The sequence below is a fragment of the Propithecus coquereli genome, unplaced genomic scaffold, assembly GCF_000956105.1.
Source record: "Propithecus coquereli isolate 6110/MARCELLA unplaced genomic scaffold, Pcoq_1.0 Scaffold946, whole genome shotgun sequence".
In the NCBI taxonomy this organism is placed as follows: domain Eukaryota; kingdom Metazoa; phylum Chordata; class Mammalia; order Primates; family Indriidae; genus Propithecus; species Propithecus coquereli.
Window position 1 is genome coordinate 61550 of NW_012155796.1, and position 22766 is coordinate 84315.

Here is a 22766-nt window from a genome sequence, read left to right on the forward strand (position 1 = left end):
GCTGAGACCACGGACTGCAGGATTGGGCTGCACCACGGACAGACCCGAGCTTGGCCCCCAACTCCCCTGGCCCGGTCTGCCACCCTGGGCATGTGCCTTTGTCCCTGCAGCCTCATGGCATGTCTGCAATGGGGTGTTCTTATTCAGCTGTGAGGCTCCCTAGCGGGGATTACAGTCGGGCTCAATTGCAATTTGAGTCTGACAACGCGATCCGGTTAGCAGTATGCGGTGCAGCAAGAAATTGCCCCCCCAGTTGAATGGAAGTTTTGGGTTTTTTTTTCTACTCGCCCACTCATTCACCCACTCACTGGAGGTTTTTAATCCTTGTGTTGAACCCCATCTCCTGCAGCTTGTACAATGCAAGACCAAGAAGAAAGTGATACCCATTCCCTGCCTTGCTGGGCCCAACCAAGACTGGGCACTGGGCAAGGTGTCTCATGATTTCAGCCTCCTGGCTGCCTGCAGGACATCATCTCCTGTCGTTTCATGGAGGAAACCAAGGCTCTTGTGGGTTAAGTGCCTTCCCCTACCAAGCATCTAAATTGGCCTTGAAACCTGGTGCCCAGCCAGCTGCTCCCCTGGAGCTAGGGTCAGTGTGCCCAGCAGCACTGGTACCTACGCCTGGAGATGCCAGCTGCCATGACACCAGGCAGAGACCGCCACTGCCCTCTGGGGTGAATTCACCGCCTGCTTTTCCTGTAATGCAGCCAAGAATTTGGGGTGTTCACATTTAGCTGGATTTTGTTCAGTGTCCAGGTGTCTCAGACTAGAATACGAGGTGGTCCCGGTTCAGCTTGCTCACCTGGGTCTTACCACCCTCCCACTTTAGACCACCAGCCCACACACTGGGAGAGCGTCAGGATTCCGCCTGCAGTCTGAACCTGGAAAGTTCCTTCAGAAGTCCATGCAAGCAAGTGACCCTGTGAGTCTGGCCTCCCCGCCTGCCAGAGGCCCCAGCCCACTGAACTAGCTGGGCTGGATGTCTCGGGAAGTGGCAAGCAGTGCAGAGGTGATCAGGAGCGTTCGCCAATCATGGGTACTTGCTTTCTGACACACTTGGGTTTTGTCCACTACAACCTTAGCTTCCTCAATAAATTGGGTTGGTTTTTTTTAAGGCTTATTCTGATTACAAAAGAAAAATGCGAATGTTACAGGCATAAATAGTGTACCAGCTTGAGGGCCTCTCCTTTGAGAGGGCAGAGGTTGGAGCAACTCCCACCCACCCCTGCCCTGGAGCCTCCCCAGGCTCTGGTGTCTGTGCCTGGGGGCTCTGAGGTGTGACCTCAAGGCCCACTAAATCCCCACTTGAAGGATGCCCCCTGGAAGGCAGGCTGGGGAAAGGACCTGTGCAGTCAAAGGCGAGGCCGCACCCTCCTCGAGAGCCTGGGCGCTGGCTTCCAGGCGGGTGTGCCCCAGGGGGGCTGGGGCCAGCAAGACCGCTGTAGCCGAGGGCTCCCTGATGCTGAAGTGACTGCTCTTCCTTGGTGCAAGTGACAAGTCAGCCTCTGCACCGCTGGTGGGAGTATGAATTAACACCTTCACTTTCCCATTCCAAAGTAAATTTGGAAGTTGCAGTAAGGGGTGGCAGGGGGTGCATTTCCATTTCCCAGACCCAGCCACTGTGACCTTTCTGCCCTGCTCCTTGCTGTTCGGGGCTTGGGTTGGGGGACGGGGGTGTTTTCTAACCCGACTAGAACCGAATTTGGCACAGTCCTTCAGGATCTGAGCAACATTCGAATGCTGTCCGCTCGCAGGAATCTCCTAATGAGAAAGCTGTGTGCACAGAAACTCTGTTCAGGGTTTTTCTTTCTTTTTTTTAATAATAGCAAAGATGGGAGCCAGTTAGGTCAGCCTGGGGAGATCATGATCTTCCCTTGATGGATTCCCCTGTAGCTAAGTATTCTTGAAAAGAAGTGGGTTTACTAAAAGGACGTTTTCTATTTGGTGAGGTTTATCCTTCAGTTAGCCAAGATGATCTATAGGTGACATTTTTTAAATTAGTAAGTTTCTGTTCTCCATTTTGCAGTCCCCTCCCCGCCCATCCCACCGGTCTGGTGATCCCCTCATTCTGAGCAAGTAGAATCTCCTGCTTGCCACAGGCTGTGCCTCGCCACAGTCTCCTGGCTTTGGGTCACTTGGTGAAACTAAAATAAGCAATCGGAGTGCCACGTTTTGCCACCACCATGGAAGGTTCTCAGTACAAAGACATCTGGGGCCTGGGCTGGTCCACACGTGGCTCGCCCAGGCAGGCAGAGCTGGGATCGTCCGCAGGTTAAAGGGAAGAGGGTGAGATTTCGCAGCACTTTGTCTTGCAGCTGGTGGAGCCCAGGACGCGGGTCCTGAGAAGGCTCCTAGCAAAAACGGTGGCTTGTGTCCAGTTCTCTGGCTAGAAATAAAGTCCCAGACATTAACTAGGTGATGTAACCATGGACATTTTTCTCCCTTTTAACTCATCTTGGTTTTTTTCCTACAAAACCAGAGAATGACAAGAGCATTCAGAGCTGCCTGAAGCAGGTGGCCTCCACAGAGCGGCCCACACCGGGCTTGGTGGGGCTGGTTACCTAAGAGGAGCTAAACCAAGCTCACTTCCTGCACAGCGGCCTCCGGCCTCGTGACCAGGGGGCTCGCCTGGCACCTGGGAGGGCCTTGCTGTGCTGGGGCGTCGTGACGTGGGAAGGGCAGGGGCAGCGAGGCCCAGCAGTCTCTCATTCCAGGGCAGTTCACTGTGTGCCAGGCGCTGGGTCCGCAATGCCACCCCAGTTAAACCTCACAGCCACCCGGGACGTAGGCGTCCCCGATTCCCCATTTTATAGATGGGAGGACCGAGGCACAGGTTTGCCTGGGCTGCTCTCTTGCCGACCCTCTGCCAGTAAAATGGCTCAAAGCACCAGGGACCAAGGCCCAGGTGCAGCTCCTGACCAAGAGACTAAAACAGACCCTGACTAAGCCAGCCTCCCACCCCTTGACCCTTGCTGCAGCCTCTGCGCCTCGCGCTGTACCTGGAGGCCTACACCACCACCCCCTCTGTCCCATACTGTCCTGCTCCCCTTGCCTCCTGCAGCCACAGTTAGAAGGGGGAGGGGTGTCCCCTGAGGAGATACAATGGTGTGGGTAGAGCTGAAGCAAGTGAAAAGGGTACAGCTGGGGTGGCCAGAGCCCTCCCCAGGCCTCATCTGTCATCTGTGGTGACAGGAAGTGAGCCCGACTTTGGCTCCTGGGGAACGCTGAGATGCTCTGGCTTCTCACCTGCACGAGGGGGGCTGAGTTTGCTCCCTACTTGTGGGGCCACACAGAGAGGCAAGGGAGGTGGAGAAAGGGTATTTGAACTGACGGGACCTGGCTGAAGGGCTGTGGGACAGCCCCACCGAGCCCAGAAAGGGCAGGCGGGCATGACATTGGGCCTGGCAGTTCAGCCTTAGAAACAAAACCTGAACTAGTTGGTTCCCATTGCTAAAGCAAGACTTCACACTAAGACTTTTAACTTTCTCCCTCCACGTAATTTGTTATGGACTGAAAGTTTATGTCCCCCCACAAATTTATATGCTGAAATCCTAATTGCTGAAACACCCAAATTGATAGCATTAAGAGGTAGGGCCTTCGGGAGGTGATCAAGTCATGAGTGTGGACTTCACATGGTTGGGCTTAGTGTCCGGGACTTCCAGTCTCCAAAAGTATAAGAAATAAATTTCTGTTGTTTCTAAGCCGCCCAGTCTATGGCATTTTGTTACAGTGGTCCGAACAGACTAAGACGCTACTTTTTAAAACCCTACCACCTCCAAACTGATCTCAAGCCCTTTGCCAAGCTGCCAGGCCAAGCCACGGGACTTTCAGAAAACCCCAAACAGCCACGTATGAAAGCGCCGAGACCCCTTTACCCAGCACAAGTTAAACACATTAGAATTTTTTCCTTTTATTCTTGTTCACATTCTCCGAGGCATAGCTTCGTTTCAGCAGGAAGAATACCAAAGACAGGAAGGCACCCGGGAGGCGAGCTGGAATCTCCCTCCTCCAGGCCCCTGCTACCTCTGCCAGACTTCGAAGCCAGAATACAGACATCCGCTGAGAGCAGTTCGCATGGCATGCTGCAGGGGCCCGGTCTGCGCACCAGGCCTCTCTAGGAGGCGCACGTCCTCTGCTCCCCAGTGGCGCCAGGAGGAGTGACAGTGGGACACCCCGGCTGCAGGCAAGGCGGACAGCACAGGGCCTCAGCTCCCCCAGCAAGTAAGGGCCCTCAGCTGCCTGTAGAGAAAACTCACCTAGTTTGGGGGGAAATGGGGGCCTTCCCCAGAGGTATCAGGTGGGCAGCAAGTCACACTGAGCTCCTGCTCTGGAGCCCGAAGAGAACAAGAAAACTAACTGCTCAGAAGTCGTTGGGAAAACGCCATCCTCTAACAACCAAAAAGCTGTCCTCCAGGGACACCAGGTGACTCTGGCTCCAGGGGATGGAACAAACATGATACTTACCACCTGGCACCAGATGCCTCAAGGTGCCTGGAGCTGGTGCCCAAGGAAAGCATTAAATGACTCTCAGCAGAAAAATGGAACTGCCTTCATCCCTGCCTCGGATGGCAGGAGCCACGTTCTGTCAGTGGATTCGTTGCTGGTGATGATGGACAGAGCCCAAAGTCCTGGGGTTGACCCCAAAGGAACGTGGGGCTCCTGCGTGAGTGGCTGGCACTCCATGCTGCCGAGGCAGTCCAGGTGCACTCAGGCAACGGTGACCCACGCTCTTCAGGCTTAGGGATCCTGGTGATCACAGCCCAAGCACACACCAATGCCCTGGGTTTGGGTAATGTACCCTCTTTCATCCTGGCTAAAAGCAAGAGAAAATCCACTCTCCAAATCCCTGGGAGACGAGCACAGCTCACCAGTATCAGAAAACTTGCCGGCCACCCCCGTCCCCACCCGTCTAGAGCAGCACCTCAGGTGCCTGTAGGCCACTGTACAGCGCGTAGCCAATGTCGTCGATCTCCTCCTCGCACAAGCTGTCGAAGAGGTTCACGCAGGGGTTGAAGTGGCAGGGCAGGCTGGCCCGCTCCAGGCTGCAGATGAGCAGCTCCAGGGCCTGCAGGAAGCGCTCCCCCAAGGCCTCCTCCGCCCAATCCACATCCTCCTCCCCCAGACGCAGAACCACCTGGGTCAGGTGGCTCAGGCCCAGCCGCCCCAGGGCCAAGTGGCCACGACAGATGCCACACAGCATCAGCAGCAGCCGTCGGCGGGTCCCAGAGTCATGGTCATCTAGGGCTCGCAGCCTGGCGGCCTCTACTGGGTACAAATCCTGCAGCCAGAGGTTCCCGGCCAGCCCCTCCAGGGGCCAGGCCAACAGGAGGCGGTCATCAGCATCGGCCCCAGGGACTGCCACAAGCACAGCTGCTGTGAGCTCCAGGCGCTCATGCTGCACCTCGAGCAGCAGCTCCTCCGAGGCCAGACTGGGCCGGATCAGGCACCCGAGAAGGCTGCCAATCGCTGGCCAGTTGACGGAGGCAGCCAGTGCCTTGCGGAGCAGCTCCAGCAGGACGCGGGAGGAAAGGTAGCCTCCCACCAGGAAGCGGTCCCAGGGGCTGCTCCCTCGGGGGTGGAATTCAAGCTGAGTCCTGCGCACAGCCCAGCAGCGAGGGTCCCTCGCCACAGTGTCCACACCCGGCACCATGCTCCACAGGCCCGGCTCCAACACCAGCGGTACCAGCAGACGCACGTGGTCGGCGGCCCCTGCCTGTAGCCCATCGTAGAGCGGCCCCTGGGGCACAAGTGCCCCAAAGGGCAGTTCTGGGAACTTGCTCCGCAAGTAAGCCTGCAGCTCCAGGGCAATGTCACCAGCCAGCTGTTTGGCCAAAGCCACCTGGGCTGCTGGGATGGTCACGTGGGCCCGCTCAAATGCCAGCAGCTTCTCCTGGAACGTCAGGCACAGCGGTGCTGGGGAGCTGAGCTGAGGTGGCACATGAGGAACAGTGTCTGCAGGACCCTCTGCGGAGTGAAGGGACAGGGAACCAGTCAGAACAGAACCCTACTTGATGACTAGCTTTGTGATGTCCCTGCCCCTTACTTTCCTCGTTGGTTATGACACCTGAAAAAGCACTTAGTTCATATCCTCTCATACAGTGAGCACTTGACGAGGAGTGCTCGTTGTCCCAGAGTCCATCACCCTGGCCCTACAGCTGCGACAGCTTCGTGCAAAGTGGGACAGGTCCTGCCCCTCTCCAGGCCTCAGTTTCCCCATCTGAGGCTTCCCACCATCAGGGCTGTCACCTCGCTCTGGTAGAAGGGCAAAGAAACACAATCCCCATTAAATGTCTGAGGAGCCCATGGCCCGGAGAGGGGAACAGACGTGTGTAGGGTCACAGCATCCATCAGTGGCAGAGCCTGGCTGCATCTCCTGAATGTGACCACCAAAGAGGTACCCACCCACGTCAGAAGGGAAGGGGTGCCACTCACCTGGGGCAGAGGGCAGGGGGGGCTGGGGCAACACAGGTTGGCTGAGGGCAGCAGGCGGGGGCCGGGGCTGCAGGTTCGGTGTGGCCTTGAGAAGGCTCAGTTCCTTCCAGCTGTCCCCCTTGGTGTCATCCTCATCCTGTGGGCTAGTGGCCCTGTCGATGAACTGCAGGCAGAGGGACACAGATCAGAGCATCTGAAGCCTGGGCAGCCACGGCAAAGCCCAGGGGCAAAGCAAACCAGGGTGCTGGGGAGAAGCAGGTGCCCTGGGCTCCAGCACCAGCCTCGGGCAGTCCCCACCGCCCCCTGGACCTTGTGCAGGCCCCAGCCCTGTCATCCTCCTCTGGGAGCCTCAGGCGTGACCCGCCCAGCCTGGTCTTACCCGCTTCACAGCCAGGGTGGCAATGCCCAGCACGGCAGCCCCGCCCACACCCAGCACCAGGCGGGCATTGGCCAGGAGGAAGTCCACCACGCTGCCCAGCCCCTCGTCGCCACGCCGCTTCCCCCGTTTCTGGGAGAACTCTGCCATGGTCGGCCTGTAAGAGAGCCAAGGGTGCAGCAACAGCTCAGGCTGCGGGCAGCCAGGCTGGCAGCTGAGACAGTGTGGGTAGGAGCTCTGGCTGCCATCGTGCTAGCGTAACAGTCAAGCCCACAGAGGGATTTCTGAGAATGTCTCATGAGACAAGGGCCACCCATTCACAGGGGAGGACACCAAGGCCCTGGGAAACCAAGTGAAGAGCCCAAGACAGGAAGGGGCAGGGCTGGGGTTGGAACTTGGGCTTTAGGGCCCCAAGTCCCCATTTCTTGCAAGGAGATGGGGAGCGGCCAAGCCCTCTCCCCCAAAGCTGCAAGCAACCCACCCCTGGAAAGAAGAGCTCATAAAGGCCCTGTGGCAGCTATGGGAAGGGCCTCTCTCCCTCCAACCACCTTCCAGGACCCCTGACATCACCAAAGACCCATGAGGTGGGTCTTATCATGACCACCCCTATTTTACAGAGCTATAGGCTGCCAAGCCACCCAGCAAGTGGTGAGGTCTCAAACCCACGAATGCAAAGCCTCCAGATTCTTGTCCACCCCCAGAGTCCGATAGGTCTTCCCTGTGCCACGTGGCCAGGTCCTCAGAGGCTGCCTCTTCCCAGGTTCCTAACAAGGGCCAGGCACAGCAGCCCTCCCTGATATCCTCTCAGGAGGAACCCAAAGCCCAGAGACCAGCAATTTGGGGTCCCAGACAGCTTGCCTGGGGGAGCCTCTTGGACCTTTGGCGGGCACCTGTGTGATGCTCAGGGGCAAAGACCCAAATCTTGGTAGCAGCCGCCAGAGGCAGAGCTACCAAGTGAGAGAACAAGCAGAGGGAAAAGGCCCAGGCGGCCCAGGGAGGCCAATGGGCATGTGCAAGCCACGGCTGAAGCCCCACTGTCAGGGGCAACCCTAAAGACTGACCCAGAGGGCTGTCCAGTGCCCCCAGACAGAGGGCTATCTGGGCCTCCGGGGCTTGGGACACTGTTGGGGGGCTCGGGGGTTATCCTCAGCTGCCACGAGGCCAAGCAACAAAGAAGGTAAGATGAGGGCCTGAAGGCCGATGGCACAGGCAGCGGCAAGGAGAGTGAGCAACCCTGCAGTTTGTCGCTGGGTGGGGCCAGGCACTTGGGAAGTGGAGGCAGAGATCTCCCAGGGTCCAGTCCACCAAGCCCCAGCCTCAGGTTCTGCGAGGGGACGCTGTCCTCAGGCACTGAGAGCTGAGGGGGATGTGTGACCAAGAGGCAAGCTTAGGGGACCCATCAGACACCAGGCAGAGGTCTTGCTGGGGAGGCCTCAGAGATGACCATGAGGTCACAGCCTACTGGGGCACCAAGGACTGCTGTCCTCCCTGCTATGCTGTGGGTGCCAGGGGCTCAGTTGCCAAGTGACAAGAGGCCTGGAGTAGCTGAAGGCTGAAGCACTATGTGACTGAGCACGGACACCTGCGCATTTGCCCCAGACTAAAAATAAGACGGGCTCTGGGGCGATCGTAGGCCAGACGGGTGATCCACCACGGCCCCAGAGCCAGTTTCAGCTTCCTCATCGGTGACACGGGGATCAGTGTTGCCACCCACCCCCGCGGGACCAAGAATCCACTTTGCAAACTGTAAAGCTATTTAAAGATCCTTCACCTGTCTAAACTGGGATTCAGCCCTGCTCTCAAGAGGGGTCGCGCAGGCCCCAACCCGCAGCCTTCCAACTCCAGGAAGGGGGAGAGGGCGCGGGTGGTTAAAAATAACCCGACTGCACAGCGGAGCCGTGGATGCCGCCTGGCCTTCCCCTCCTCCGCCAAACCCGCCTGCCCTGGGCCAGGGTTGAGCAGGCCGCGCAGCAGCCCCTAGGTGGGCCTGTTGCAGCCCGGTTCACAGGAGAAGACACCAAGACCCAGAGAAACCAAGTAAAATGCCCAAGATGGAAAGGGGCAGGGCTGGGATTCGAACTCGAGCCTTGGGGCCCCGAGCCCTCCCCTCTTTCCCCCGCGGAGACCGCGGGCCACGCCTCCGATCTGCATCCGGGACGCGCGCCACGCCCGGGGCTGGGTGACCCCCGGAGCTGCCCCTCGGCGCTCCGGCCGTACCTGCGTCGTGGCGTCTCCGCAGCGACTGGAGGACGCAGCGGGCCCCCAAGCCCGGAACGCCTGGGAATGGAACGTGAAGCACCCGGGAACCGAACGCCCAGGGCCCGGGGGAAACCACTGACCCCAGAGGCACGCGGACAGGCAGGCCCTAGCTCCAATCGGAGCGCAGGACTCCCGCGCACCAGTTCCAAAATACTGCGCGGCTCAGCCAGTGACGGGTAGGCCACGCCCCCTCGAGGCGGGACTCGCTGCCGTACTCCGAATTTAAAGGCGCAAGGCTGCATTCCGAGTCCGCGACAGGCGGTGTGAGTGGCTGTCCTCCGGTGGCCTGTGCGTTTGTAATGTGAGCCTCCGCTTTGGAGAAGGCTATCTGGTCTACGCTCCTTCCGAGGCCTGACAGTCAGGCGGCAGCTAGCCAGAGGCCCGCGCCTCCGACCTCTTAGGTCACCTCTGCAGGAAGTCCTTGGTGGCCTCATGATTACCTGTGGGTCTGCTGGGGGCACATAGCTAGGCGAGAGCCCACCCCTGCCATCTGCTCCGTGCGGCCTTGTGTCGGCCTTTCTCCGCCCGGGCCTCAGTTTTTTCTCCTGTAAAAGGGGTAAACCCCTCTACCCTGTGAAGGGTGGTCGTGCAATATGAGCTGCGGCCCAGGTACCGGGGCCTGCCACAGGCCGCCCGGGCGGAGCAGTGTGAACAGCGGGACTGAGACTGACGTGGCTCTTCTGCAGCCCCCGTTGTAGCGGGGGCACCAGCAACCAATACACGAGGAGTGCTGGCAGCAAGCGGGAATAACCTGCCGCTTGCCGGGAGTCTGCTGCGTGCTGCCAGCAACACATGCATTTGTCCATTTGCTTCTGGCGACAACCCTAGGAAGCATTTCACACATGAGGAAAGGAGAGCTAGAAGCAGGAGTTAGGCACCCGGGGACCCACGCGCAGACACTCTCTGGGCCCCTGCGCCCCCGCGCCTGGGTCTGGGATCTCTCCGGGGTCACAGCGACCTTCAGCCGTGCAGCGGCCCGGCGGGGACAGTGTCTGGACCTGCGGCCGTGAAGCCCTGGCCTGGGGCGCTGGGCCTTGAGCGTGGAGGTTGTGGAAGCCTCCTGCTCGAGCACGGGGGCCTGCATCCTCCAGGCCTCTCCAGTCGCCGCACAGACGGGGAAGCTGAGGCCCAGCGAGCCGGCGCCTCCCCGTGGAGCTACCCGGGTGCGCCCGGTGTAGGGCGCGGGGCCGGCTTCCCCTGGCGGCGGGCTCGGGCGGGTTAAAGGGGCGGGGCCGGCCCTGGCCCAGCCCGCGGCTCCCCGGGCCACCCCCGCGCCCGGCCCGGCAGAGAGAGCGGCGCCATGGAGGCCACCGGGGTGCTGCCGTTCGTGCGCGGCGTGGACCTCAGCGGCAACGACTTCAAGGTGAGCCGGACCGGCGGCGGGCCGAGCCTCCCCGCGGGCCTTCCCTTCCGCCCGCCCGCGCCGGTGCCCGCTTCCTGTCTCGGCCGCCTCCGGGTCCTGCGCGCCGCCGGGGACCGCGACCGGGGCTGGGTGGGGCTCTCCCCCGGCCTCCCGCTGCCCGGAACGGACCCCCGATGCCTCTGGCCAGTGCCTTCACGGGAAGACCGAGGCACCGCGGCCCCCGGGCAGACGCCTGGGCTGGGAGTCACGCCGAGGGGCCGGCTGGGAGCCACCACCCCGTGTCCCTGTTCTCCGCCCCGGGCTGGAGAGAGGCATGGTGGGGTGCTCCCACCTCCCCGCCCCACTGAGGTCACACACCCAAGCCAGGCCCTGACTCAGGACTGGTGGCCTGGCTGCCCAGGGGCGGGTTTGGAGACAACTCATCACTGCCCTGTCCCCGCCACCACCACTCCCATCCTGTGTGGTCTTGAGCAAGTCACTTCCGCTCTGGGAACCTGGGCTTTCTCATCCAGCGAAGGGGCTTGAAAGTAGCCCTCTAGGACACATGGGATGTAATGAGATTTGTTGGTGTGTCAGGCAGGTGTGCGAGGTCTTGGGTGGCAGTTGTCTGAGCAGCTGCTGGACTGATATAGCAGGGGGACAAGGGTCTGGAGCCCAGCCTGCCACAGCCAGTTGGTGAGAGGGAGGTTCTAGGGACTCAAGAACAGGTGGGCAGTGTGGGACCAAAGGCGAGGAGCAGAGAAGGAAGAGAGAGGAGAGCTGGCCAGGGGTCAGCCTGGCCTGTGAGGCGGGTGAGGGGCAGAGTCTGGCTGGGGTCGGTTTAGGTGTCAGCCGGGGCTGGGGCCGAGAAGGCAGGCAGGTTTTTGCTGCATTTACCCACGTGTACACAGCTTTGACACTAACAGCAGGCAGCCACCCCCTTTTCCTGTCTCCATCCCCACCATCCTTACCTGAGGTCTCCATTTGTCTTCGCTGGACTGGGAGAGAGACTAAGTCACCAGCCGGGAACGTGGCCATAGGGGCAAGGGGGCACCAGCCAAGGGCACTGATACACATGCTGCCCCAGACTTCGTGCCACAAGGACTGGAGGTGCTGAGGGGGACATCCTCGTGTGGGGGATGAGAGCCAGGCTGTGCCGGGCAGGGTTGGGAACCACGGCCTCTGCACAGCAGGGTTTTGGACCCACCATGAGTCGCTTGTATGCTGATGGCAAGGTGAGGGCACAGGTGGGGCCTTCGCAGAGGTTCTGGGGAACCCCCACCCCAGGCAGCCCAGTCAGGCCCTGGAAAGCCAGACGAAGGGATTGGAGCCAAGCTAACCACAAATCGGGGTGCTGGGATATCACCTGAAACAGGCCAGTTTTGTGCCGGCCCTCCTGGGGCTGAATCCAGCAAGAGAGACAAATCTTAGGCCACCGCTTTTGTCATGTGGGGGCTTTTATTAGTCCCATTTTATGATGAAGAAATTGAGGCACAGAGTGATGAAGTGACACGTCCCGCTTTCACAGCTGATGAGAACTGGCTCTTTGCTCCCCAAAGGCTCCCGTGGGCCATGGCAGGTAGTCGAGCAGGGACTCCACACTCCCAGACAAGCCTCACCGTGAGACCCTCCCACCCCCCAGGGCGGCTACTTCCCTGAGAATGTCAAGGCCATGACCAGCTTGCGATGGCTGAAGCTGAACCGCACTGGCCTCTGCTACCTGCCAGAGGAGCTGGCTGCCCTGCAGAAGCTGGTAAGGGGCTTGGGCGGGCAGGGAGGGTCCCTATGGCTGAGCCAGGTGGGCAGAGCCTGCGGAGAAGGCAGACGGTTCTCCAGAGAGAGGAAAAACGCTAACAGCTGTGCGCAGGGCTGGCAGAGACGGAGTGAGCTGGTAGAGGTGTGCAGGTAGAGGCTGGGTCTGAGGAAAGGAGGGTGTATGGCCAAGGGCCCTCCGGGTTGGTACAAACGAGTGGTGGCAGACAGGGACTCTGGACACCCTCTGCTCCCCTGTCCCTGCCCAGGAACACTTGTCCGTGAGCCACAACAACCTGACCACACTTCACGGGGAGCTGTCCAGCCTGCCGTCGCTGCGGGTGAGTGCTGGCCAGGCGGCCGCTGGGCCTGGGGCTGGGGCTGAAGTCTGGCCGGGAAGTGAGGGCAGGGCCAAACCCCAGGCTGGGCCAGCATCTCTGCTAACTTCCATGTCAGGCTCAGGGGCCCAGGTGTCACAAGAGGGTCCCTCTTGTTGCAAGAAGTTACAATACCCTGTGTAAAACAACCCATATGGATCACAGAATTCAGTGGGGAAAAAGGTTAAAAATAAATCCAAATTCCCACCACCCATTTTGAACAACAGCTACAATAATAAGCCAGTACAGACTGAGCAGCATTCCAACTGTTCTATGTGGATTTTTTTCACATACTCCTGACCGACACCAGTGTCACAGAGGAGGCAACATGGCCACCAAGGCAGGTTACTTGCACCAGGTCACACAGCCAGGTAGTGGTAGAACTGGGGTCTGGTGGGGTTTGGCCAGGAGGGTGCTCTGACATTCTGGAACATCAGGCCCTGGCCAAACCCTGTGGGCCTCAGCGAGGGTCCTCTCATCCAAGGCCAGAGCCCTGGAGATGTTAAGGGCACAGCATCTGGACTTGGGCTCCTCGAGTTCAAAGCTGGGCTCTGCCACTTCCTGGCTACGTGACCTTGGACAAGTCCCTTCTACTTTCTGGGCCTCATCTGCAAATATGGTGGTTGGGAGCATCAGCGATTACCACATGGGACAGCAGCATGGTGCCGCAGGGACGTTAGGCTGGACAGTGTCAGGTGGCTGCCGTTGCTCCTGTCGTTGCTTGCAGTCACGGCACCATTCCCTGGCCTTGTCCACTCTCATCCTTGTGTTCTCTGCACGTACGTAGTGTGGGGAGGTTTCTGCCTCAGGGAAGACAAAGCGAGACTTTCTCCCAGTCCTTGTTCCGATTTCTTTGGTCCAGTCCTCTCCTGCTCTAAACCCCAACTCAGACTCACACGCCCATCTTGCCTCCTGGAATTAAGAAGGGGGGATTGTTTGAGCATAAAATGTTTCTGAGGGCCCTGTGCTGGGCTCTGGGGCACATTTGAGCTGGACTTTGAGGTTTGACTAGGAGCTCACTGGGAGGATAAGAAGAACCTGCGAGGTGGAGGGACTGTTCGAGCAGATGCCAGAGAGGGGAGAGCACTCAGGCCTGGCCTCGGGGGGGGCTCCTGAGGAGGTACCTCTGCCCGGCCTCTCTGCTGCTTTCTGGGGGTGGAAGCCAGGAATCATGGACCCTTATGGTTTATCCCCAGGCCATTGTGGCCCGAGCCAACAGCCTGAAGAATTCTGGAGTCCCTGATGACATCTTCAAGTTGGATGACCTCTCAGTCCTGGTCAGTGTTACCACCCACCTGGCCCTTGTGCTAGCCAGCCCAGTCAGTGCCCCTGCACTATAAAAGGTCCTGGGGCCGTTGTGATCCCATTGTACAGATGGGGAAACTGAGGCTTGGCATGGGGAGTGCCTCGCCTGAGGTCACTCCCAGAATTAGATCCCTAACTCAGGCACCCTTCCTGCCAAGGTCCCAGCTGTCTCCCTTTGGCCCTGAAGCTCCCTCATCGACCTCCCCCTCCCCCATGCCCTGCCTGATCTGGAGCCTGGCATAGGCAGGGTGGAGACACCCCGACCTGGGCCTTGCTCATTCCATCCAGGACTTGAGCCACAACCAGCTAACGGAGTGCCCGCGGGAGTTGGAGAATGCCAAGAACATGCTGGTGCTAAACCTCGGCCACAACAGGTGCTGGCATGGTGGGGCGGGCTCGGGGCTGGGCGGGCCCGGGGGATCTGGCGCTGACCCAGGCAGCCCCTGCCTACCCGCAGCATCGACGCCATCCCCAACCAGCTCTTCATCAACCTCACCGACCTGCTGTACCTGGACCTCAGCGAGAACCGCCTGGAGAGCTTGCCCCCGCAGATGCGCCGCCTGGTGCACCTGCAGACGCTTGTGCTCAACGGGAACCCGCTGCTGCACGCGCAGCTCCGGTGGGCGCCCCTCGCGGCACCCCATAGCAGAGCTACCCCCAGAGTTTGGCCTGCCCCTTCCTCCCCAGGGAGGGCCCTGACCTTTCCCCCTCGGGCCCAGCCACACCACCATCCCTCCTGTGCAGTCGCCCCCTCAGGCCCAGGCCTGGCCCCTAAGTGTCACACCCCCCCCATCAGTCCTGTCCTCCTGTCTACCTTGCCCTGTAGCCACCCTTGGCCTCGTCCCCTCAGGCAGACATGGCCACATACCTGCCCTCTGGGCCCCAGGCTCTTGGGCCTGCCCCTCCAGGCCCTGCGCTCAACACCCCCTGGGTGGGCCCTGCCCTGCCTTGACTCTCACGTCACCCTGCAGACAGCTCCCGGCGATGACAGCCCTGCAGACCCTGCACCTGCGGAATACTCAGCGCACCCAGAGCAACCTCCCCACCAGCCTGGAGGGCCTGAGCAACCTCGCAGGTCGGTCCCTCTGAGCTCTCTTGCTTCCTGATGGACAAAGGGGGTCGAACCCTGCTTCCTGGACCACTTCCCAGAGAGAGGGATACGGTTATGTGATGACTGTTTCTGTCATCACGGTGATGACCAACACCAAACTGTGAGCACTAACTTTATGCCTAGACCCATCCAGGTGAGGGAGTTGCTCCAAATGGACAAATGGGACAGAGAGGTTGTCACTTGCCTAAGGCCACACAGCCTGGAGGTGGCAGAGTTGGGGTTCACACTAGGGCTGGCTGCCCCTGGCTCCTGCTGTGTGGGCCCCAGCTGATGTGCCTCCCACACTCCAGACGTGGACCTGTCCTGCAATGACTTGACGCGGGTGCCCGAGTGCCTATACACCCTCCCCAGCCTGCGCCGCCTCAACCTCAGCAGCAACCAGATCACGGAGCTGTCCCTGTGCATCGACCAGTGGGTGCACGTAGAGACCTTGAACCTGTCCCGCAACCAGCTCACCTCACTACCTGTGCGTCCGGGGCCCTTGGGGGCAGTGGGGGGAGGCCACTGGGCCTGGCCCTGATCCCCCACCTCACCTGGCTCCCTTCTAGTCGGCCATTTGCAAGCTCACCAAGCTGAAGAAACTGTACCTGAACTCCAACAAGCTGGACTTCGACGGGCTGCCCTCCGGCATCGGCAAGCTGGCCAGCCTAGAAGAGTTCATGGCCGCCAACAACAACCTGGAGCTCGTCCCCGAAAGTCTCTGCAGGTGCTGGGGGGCGGGGATAGCTGGGGGCTCACAGCACAGAAAGCCACAGAATCACAGCCAGAAGCCACCCTGTGGTGCATCATACAGCACTGAGGGTTTAATGTGCCTTGTGGATGAAGACCACAGTCCCATGCCAGCAATTCCCAATTTGGGTTCCCCAGAGTACCCTTTGGGAGGGTGCTGTTAGGGATAAGGTCTGAAGACTCCAGTGCCACATGAGTTTGGAACACAGCTGCTTCCATCCCCTTGTGGACGTCACAGTGCCTGCTAGCGTGGTCAGAGGGCCCCCCTCCATTCCTCTGGCCCTACCTGCCTCCCTTCCCCGAGGACCAGAAGTTTCCCCACCCTCCCCCCTTGTCTGTCACCTCCCTGAGGCCAGCTGGCCCTGTCCTCACAGGTGCCCAAAGCTGAGGAAACTTGTCCTGAACAAGAACCGCCTGGTGACTCTCCCAGAGGCCATCCACTTCCTGACGGAGATCGAGGTCAGGGCGGGCCAGCCCTCGCTGAGGGTGGGGAGAGGGCTGTGCCCTGGGGGTGGGTGCCCCAGCAGAGGCCTCCTAGAGGGGTGGCCAATGCCAGGGTGGCTATGGGGAGAAGGTGAGCCACATCCCTGCATCCAGAACACCCTTGATAGTGTCATTTAAGCCCCACAACTAGCCCCAGAGGTGGGTGGGACAAGAACCTAGGTCCCTGGCCCCAGCCCCAGGCTTCTCAGACTTCGCATCTGCAGACAAGAAGAGCAAGAAACCGGGTATGGTGTGGCTGGGAGGGACACAGGGGACCCAGGCTCAGTGCCAGCTTTGCTTACCCATGGGGCAGGTCCTGGACGTGAGGGAGAACCCCAACTTGGTCATGCCACCCAAGCCTGCTGACCGTGCCGCTGAGTGGTACAACATTGACTTCTCGCTCCAAAACCAGCTACGGCTGGCGGGTGCCTCCCCGGCCACGGTGGCCGCAGCAGCAGCTGGTGAGGATGGGAAGGTCCAGCCTGGGAATGAGGGCTCCTCTCTGGATCTCGCTTCATCCCTCTGTAAATTGGGTGGGATACTCTCCGGACCCTGGGGGATGGGCTTGGCCCCTGGTTGGCTGGATGCCCAAGGGGGTGGGCCCAGCCAGGGCTCAGGGGTTTGCCCCCCTCCTAAGCAGGGAGTGGGCCCAAGGACCCCCTCGCTAGAAAGATGCGGCTGCGGAGGCGCAAGGACTCAGCCCACGATGACCAGGCCAAGCAGGTGCTGAAGGGCATGTCTGACGTGGCCCAGGAAAAGAACAAAAAGCAGGAGGTAAGCCAGGCCAGGGCTGGGCTCTGCTCAAGGCAGCCTGTGTGACCTAGGCCAAAAGGGAAAGGGGGCCGTGGGTAGTGAGGACAGCACATGCAAAGGCCCTGAGCTGGGCAGTAAGCAGAGAGAACAGCCTAAGTGGCTTCGCAGAGTTAAGCCGTGCACTGTGACCCCAGGAGAGTGTGGACACCCGAGCCCCTGGGGGGAAGGTGCGGCGCTGGGACCAGGGCCTGGAGAAGCCACGCCTCGACTACTCTGAGTTCTTCACGGAGGATGTGGGCCAGCTGCCCGGCCTGACCATCTGGCAGATCGAGAACTTCGTGCCTGTGCTGGTGGAGGAAGCCTTCCACGGCAAGTTCTACGAGGCCGACTGCTACATCGTGCTCAAGGTGAGGGCTGGGCACGCTGTGGGCCCAGGGCCCTCGTCGCACATGGCTGAGTTCCTGCCTTCCTAGTTCTGTTCAGCGAGGCAATGTGGGAGGTGGGCAGGCCAGGTGGGGGTGGGCTGGCAAAGGTGGCAGTACATCCTGGGGCTGGAAGCCCGTGCCAGACAGAGTGGCCTCTCAGGGGCAGCTGGAAAGCCAGGATGGGCCCCAGTGAAGGCTAAACGGTGGTGCCTTGGCTCCTAGACCTTTCTGGATGACAGCGGCTCCCTGAATTGGGAGATCTACTACTGGATCGGAGGGGAGGCCACACTCGACAAGAAGGCTTGCTCTGCCATCCACGCTGTCAACTTGCGCAACTACCTGGGTGCTGAGTGCCGCACAGTGCGGGAGGAGATGGGCGACGAGAGCGAGGAGTTCTTGCAGGTGCCAGCCCACAAGAGTGAGGGGGCCGGGCAGAGAAGGGGTACCCAGGGAGCTCTGTGCATAGGGCTGGGTGGCGGGTGGGCCCAAAGGCAGGCAGGCGGGGCTGATGGGCAGGGTGGGGCCATGAGGCCAACAATGGTGGGGTTAAGGATGCTGAGCAGAACCTAAGGCAGGGTGAGGTCAGGGAGAGAGGTGAGACCAAAGGTGGTCAAAACCTGGATCAGTGGAGGAAAGGCCTGGAACAGGGGCTGGACTCAACCAGGATAGGATAAGGGGGCAGGCTGGGACCAGGAGCTAGACCCATGGGCTGGCATAGGCAGCTGGGCACAGGCTTGAAGGAGTGTGGCCAAGAGAGCCAGGGGAGCCAGGGCCAATAGCACTTAGGGGGCGGGTCTATCCCTGGGTGCCAAGGAGGCTGGCCAGGGCTGGACCAGAGTCCAGTCTTGAATAAATTACTAATCAGAGATAGCAGGCTGCCCGCCCCCGCTGGTTATGCCTAGACACACACACACACACATCCTGAGTTTTGCACCCAGAGTTGCACTCTTCCACAAACCTGCTTGCTCTTATACCCTGACACGCACATATCTAAACATGCTGCATATATCTTTATGCACACAAATGAACACATACTTTTGCACATCCAACAGTGTAACATTTGTTTAAGTTTATAGGCACAGATCTTTTTTTGTTGATAACATTATCGTAGATTTATAGCATCCAGTTCACCTGTATACAACTCTACCCTGCCTGACAGGTGGTATTTGGTGGGAAAGGGGGCAGCTGAGTGATAAAAATCCTCACCCTCACACACAGGTGTTTGACAATGACATCTCCTACATTGAGGGGGGAACAGCCAGTGGCTTCTACACTGTGGAGGACACGCACTACGTCACCAGGTGAGGGTGTGTGCAGGGTAGGTGGTAGTAACCTGGACTCTGCTGGCAAGGGCAGGGCTGGGGGGAGGGTGTTAGTGTGGGCACCAAGGGCCCCACTTAGCCCTGAGCCACTCTTGCCCTGGTCCCCAGGATGTACCGCGTGTATGGGAAAAAGAACATCAAGTTGGAGCCTGTGCCCCTCAAGGGCGCTTCCTTGGACCCAAGGTGAGCCTCCAAGATGTGAGGTGGGAGTGCTTGACCCCCATCCTCCTCTCCACCAGTGGGGGCAGGTTTAGGCCTCCTGGAAGGGTTCATTGTCCCATTCCCCGTCACAACAGCCTCCTGCCCCTTCCCGGCCAGGTTTGTTTTCTTGCTGGACCGAGGGCTGGACATTTACGTGTGGCGGGGGGCCCAGGCCACGCTGAGCAGCACCACCAAGGCCAGGTACGAGGAGAGCGTGGGTGTTTTGGAAGGGGAAGGGGTGGGGGCCTTGCTGAGGGCTTTGCATCCGCCCTCAGGCTCTTTGCAGAGAAAATTAACAAGAACGAGCGGAAAGGGAAGGCTGAGATCACGCTGCTGGTGCAAGGCCAGGAGCCCCCAGAGTTCTGGGAGGTTCTGGGTGGGGAGCCCTCCGAGATCAAGAAGCACGTGCCCGATGACTTCTGGCCACCCCAGCCCAAGCTGTACAAGGTGAGCGGTGATGCTGGGGTGCAGGGTTGGCCTGAGTTCACCAGCTGGTTGAGGGGACAGGCCATGCACCTCTGTTGTGGCTGTGGGCTCCATCTGGACTTCGGTGGGGAGAGGGTGCCACCTTCTGGACAAGGAACAGCCTGAGCAAAGGTCTGGAGACTGGCTTTGCGAAATAGCATGAGGATGTGTGTTTCCAGGAAGGTGGAGCTGGAGGGGGAGACAGAAACGCCTGGGTGCCAGGGCTGGGAACCTGGCCTTAATTCTGTGGGTGACAGGAAGCCATGGGGGTTTTGTGAGCAGGAAAGGGACAAGTTAGAGAATTAGAAATGGCACAGGGAAAGCACTGTTTAAGAGCCCTTCCACTGATAGGATATCCTTAAAACGACCTTGGGGAAGAGGAGGGAAAAAGGTCCAGACAGGAGCTAGCAGTGAGCCACATTGCAGGGCGGGGCCAGACTCCAAGCAGGGGCTGTGTGGGTGAGGCTCCTGTCCCCAGACCCCATCCCTGCCATGCCCTGCTCGTTCTCCTGCCAGGTGGGCCTGGGCCTGGGCTACCTGGAGCTGCCACAGATCAACTACAAGCTCTCTGTGGAACATAAGAAACGGCCCAAGGTGGAGCTGATGCCAGGGATGCGGCTGGTGAGACGCACAGGAGGGATGGGGGGACCGGGATCCTTTACCCTCATGGCCAGGTTTTGACCTCCTGCCTCCGGTCCTGCAGCTGCAGAGCCTGCTGGACACACGCTGTGTGTACATCCTGGACTGTTGGTCCGACGTGTTCATCTGGCTTGGCCGCAAGTCCCCACGCCTGGTGCGCGCCGCCGCCCTCAAGCTGGGCCAGGAGCTGTGCGCGATGCTGCACCGGCCGCGCCACGCCGCAGTCAGCCGCAGCCTTGAGGGCACCGAGGCACAGGTGTGTTCGCCGCTCCCCACGATCCTGCGGACTTATCCTGCCCCAACCCCTCTTTGGTTCCATAACTGCCCTTCAAAGCTGGGCCCAAACCTACCTACCCTTCGCTAGACCTCTGCCCGGGCCCCGCCCCCTCCACCACCTGTCCCTCCTCCTTTCCAAGGCCCCATCTCCTAGGCCCCGCCCCCGGGTCGCTCCTGCACCCCGCCTCCCGAGCCTCCACCAATTTCCTCTGACTCTAACCTTAACCATGCCGGACCCCTCAGTTCATGACCTTCCTACCTCCACTGGCAGGTGTTCAAGGCCAAGTTCAAGAACTGGGATGACGTGCTGACAGTGGACTACACGCGTAACGCGGAGGCCGTGCTGCAAGGCCCTGGTCTTTCCGGGAAGGTGAAGCGCGACGCGGAGAAGAAAGACCAGATGAAAGCTGACCTGACTGCGCTGTTCCTGCCACGGCAGCCGCCGATGGCGCTGGCTGAGGTGGGGGCGAGGCCCGGGCGGCGGGGGCGGGGGCTGCGTGCGGGGCGGGGCCCGGGCGGCGGGGGCGGGGCCTGCGCGCGGCGCGCTGCTCAGACCTGCGGCGGGGCGGGGCCTGTCGCCTGCAGGCGGAGCAGCTGATGGAGGAGTGGAATGAGGACCTGGACGGCATGGAAGGCTTCGTGCTCGAGGGCAAGAAGTTCGCGCGGCTGCCGGAGGAGGAGTTCGGCCACTTCTACACGCAGGACTGCTACGTCTTCCTCTGCAGGTGCCGCCCCAGCACGCCTCCCTGTCCCGAGCCCGCCCCTGGGCCTGGGGGCTCAGTCCCCTGCTCACTGCCCCCCAACCCGGCAGGTACTGGGTACCCGTAGAGTACGAGGAGGAGGAGAAAAAGGACGAGGAGGAGGAGAAGACCGAGGGCAAAGGTGAGGCGGCGGCTGCTGAGGTGGAGGAGAAACAGCCCGAGGAGGACTTCCAGTGCATCGTGTACTTCTGGCAGGGCCGCGAGGCCTCCAACATGGGCTGGCTCACCTTTACCTTCAGCCTGCAGAAGAAGTTCGAAAGTCTCTTTCCCGGCAAGCTGGAGGTGCTCCTGCCACGCCCTGAGAGCCAGTGGAGGGGTGTGGTGGGACACAGACCCAGGCAAGGTTTGGGGTCCAGGGAGCTGCCCTTGACATTTCCACACCCCTAGGTGGTACGAATGACACAGCAGCAGGAGAACCCCAAGTTCCTGTCTCATTTCAAGAGAAAGTTCATCATCCACCGGGGCAAGAGGAAGGTGGCCCAGGGCGCCCTGCAACCGAGCCTGTACCAGATTCGTACCAACGGCAGCGCCCTCTGTACCCGGTGCCTGGCTCAGGGGAGGGCATAGCAGCAGGCAGGGGTTGGGGACCCAGCCCTGACTGCCTGCTGACACCCCCACCCTTCCCAGATGCATCCAGATCAACACTGACTCCAGCTTCCTCAACTCTGAGTTCTGCTTCATTCTCAAGGTAGGGTTGTGGGTGTGAGCCAGGACAGTGGCTCCAGGGGTGGGTCGGGGCCTGGACCTGCCCAAACCCCTGCATGCTCTCCAGGTTCCCTTCGAGAGTGAGGACAACCAAGGCATCGTGTATGCCTGGGTGGGCCGAGCATCAGACCCTGACGAGGCCAAGCTGGCAGAAGACATCCTGAATACCATGTTTGACGCCTCCTACAGTAAGCAGGTAACGAGATGGGCAGGTGGGCAAGTGAGCAGGGAGCTGAGCTGGGGCAGGCAGGGGCCCTGGGCTGGACTGGCCCTTTCCCACAGGTCATCAACGAAGGTGAGGAGCCTGAGAACTTCTTCTGGGTGGGCATCGGGGCACAGAAGCCCTATGATGATGACGCTGAATATATGAAGCACACGCGGCTCTTCCGGTGAGGCCATGGCCCTGACCCTCCCTCGGATCCCTTAGTCCTGGCACTGCTGCTTATGACCTTTGGCCTCACCTTGACCCTCAGGTGTTCCAACGAAAAGGGCTACTTCGCAGTGACTGAGAAATGCTCTGACTTTTGCCAAGATGACCTGGCAGACGATGACATCATGTTGCTGGACAATGGCCAGGAGGTAAGGCCCCCTGCCAGTGGGCCCCACCCACACAAGGAGGAGCCTACCCACTTGTAAATGGAGCTCTGTGGCAGGAAGAGGAGTATTCCTAAGGCACCCCTGTGACCACCTCCCCTGCTGTCCCCACAGGTCTACATGTGGGTGGGAACCCAGACAAGCCAGGTGGAGATCAAACTCAGTCTGAAGGCCTGCCAGGTGAGCTGCGTGGAGGGAAGGCTGAGGCTGGGTCCGCAGGCCTGGGAGGAACGTTCAAAGCTTACTGTCCTCCTCACCAGGTGTACATTCAGCACATGCGATCCAAAGAGCACGAGCGGCCACGTCGCCTGCGCCTGGTCCGCAAGGGCAATGAGCAGCACGCCTTCACTCGCTGCTTCCATGCCTGGAGCACCTTCCGCAAGGCCCTGGCCTAGGGCAGTGCCCCCATTGCAGCCCCCAGCCTGGGTGAGGAAGGGGCCCTCTGTCCACACCTGCTAG

General features: G+C 60.3%; 2 protein-coding genes across 3 annotated transcripts; one reads left to right on the top strand and one right to left on the bottom strand.

Annotated features, from left to right (window-relative positions):
- Positions 1-4462: 4462 nt before the first annotated feature.
- MIEF2 (mitochondrial elongation factor 2) lies at positions 4463-9071 on the bottom strand. Its single transcript, XM_012664970.1, has 4 exons — positions 9026-9071; positions 6812-6965; positions 6433-6595; positions 4463-5964 (listed from the first exon to the last, which is right to left on the bottom strand). The coding sequence occupies exons 2-4, from the start codon at positions 6956-6958 to the stop codon at positions 4910-4912; spliced, it is 1365 nt and encodes a 454-aa protein (XP_012520424.1). The 5' UTR covers positions 6959-6965; positions 9026-9071; the 3' UTR covers positions 4463-4909.
- Positions 9072-10267: 1196 nt separating this feature from the next.
- On the top strand, positions 10268-22766 carry FLII (flightless I homolog (Drosophila)). 2 transcript variants are annotated; one of them, XM_012664971.1, is made up of 30 exons: positions 10268-10430; positions 12052-12162; positions 12431-12502; positions 13735-13815; positions 14132-14217; positions 14301-14462; positions 14815-14918; positions 15245-15420; positions 15503-15660; positions 16058-16142; positions 16480-16627; positions 16804-16940; positions 17114-17326; positions 17567-17746; positions 18563-18645; positions 18775-18849; positions 18985-19068; positions 19143-19314; positions 19849-19953; positions 20036-20227; positions 20519-20707; positions 20833-20972; positions 21059-21290; positions 21396-21550; positions 21636-21696; positions 21781-21909; positions 21996-22102; positions 22187-22292; positions 22422-22487; positions 22568-22766. In XM_012664971.1, exons 1-30 carry the CDS (start codon positions 10368-10370, stop codon positions 22700-22702), a joined length of 3807 nt encoding a protein of 1268 aa, XP_012520425.1. In that variant the 5' UTR covers positions 10268-10367; the 3' UTR covers positions 22703-22766. The 2 variants fall into 2 exon arrangements, with proteins under 2 accessions (XP_012520425.1, XP_012520426.1); XM_012664972.1 differs by having other exon boundaries at positions 16807-16940.

Coding starts and splice junctions, on each gene's coding strand:
- MIEF2 (XM_012664970.1), bottom strand. CDS start 6,958: ATGGCAGAGTTCTCCCAGAAACGGGGGAAGCGGCGTGGCGACGAGGGG. Junction 6,596..6,811: donor CCACCCTGGCTGTGAAGCGG/GTAAGACCAGGC, acceptor CTCTGCCTGCAG/TTCATCGACAGGGCCACTAG. Junction 5,965..6,432: donor CCCCCTGCCCTCTGCCCCAG/GTGAGTGGCACC, acceptor TTCACTCCGCAG/AGGGTCCTGCAGACACTGTT.
- FLII (XM_012664971.1), top strand. CDS start 10,368: ATGGAGGCCACCGGGGTGCTGCCGTTCGTGCGCGGCGTGGACCTCAGC. Junction 16,143..16,479: donor ACTTCCTGACGGAGATCGAG/GTCAGGGCGGGC, acceptor CCCATGGGGCAG/GTCCTGGACGTGAGGGAGAA. Junction 20,228..20,518: donor TTGAGGGCACCGAGGCACAG/GTGTGTTCGCCG, acceptor CTCCACTGGCAG/GTGTTCAAGGCCAAGTTCAA.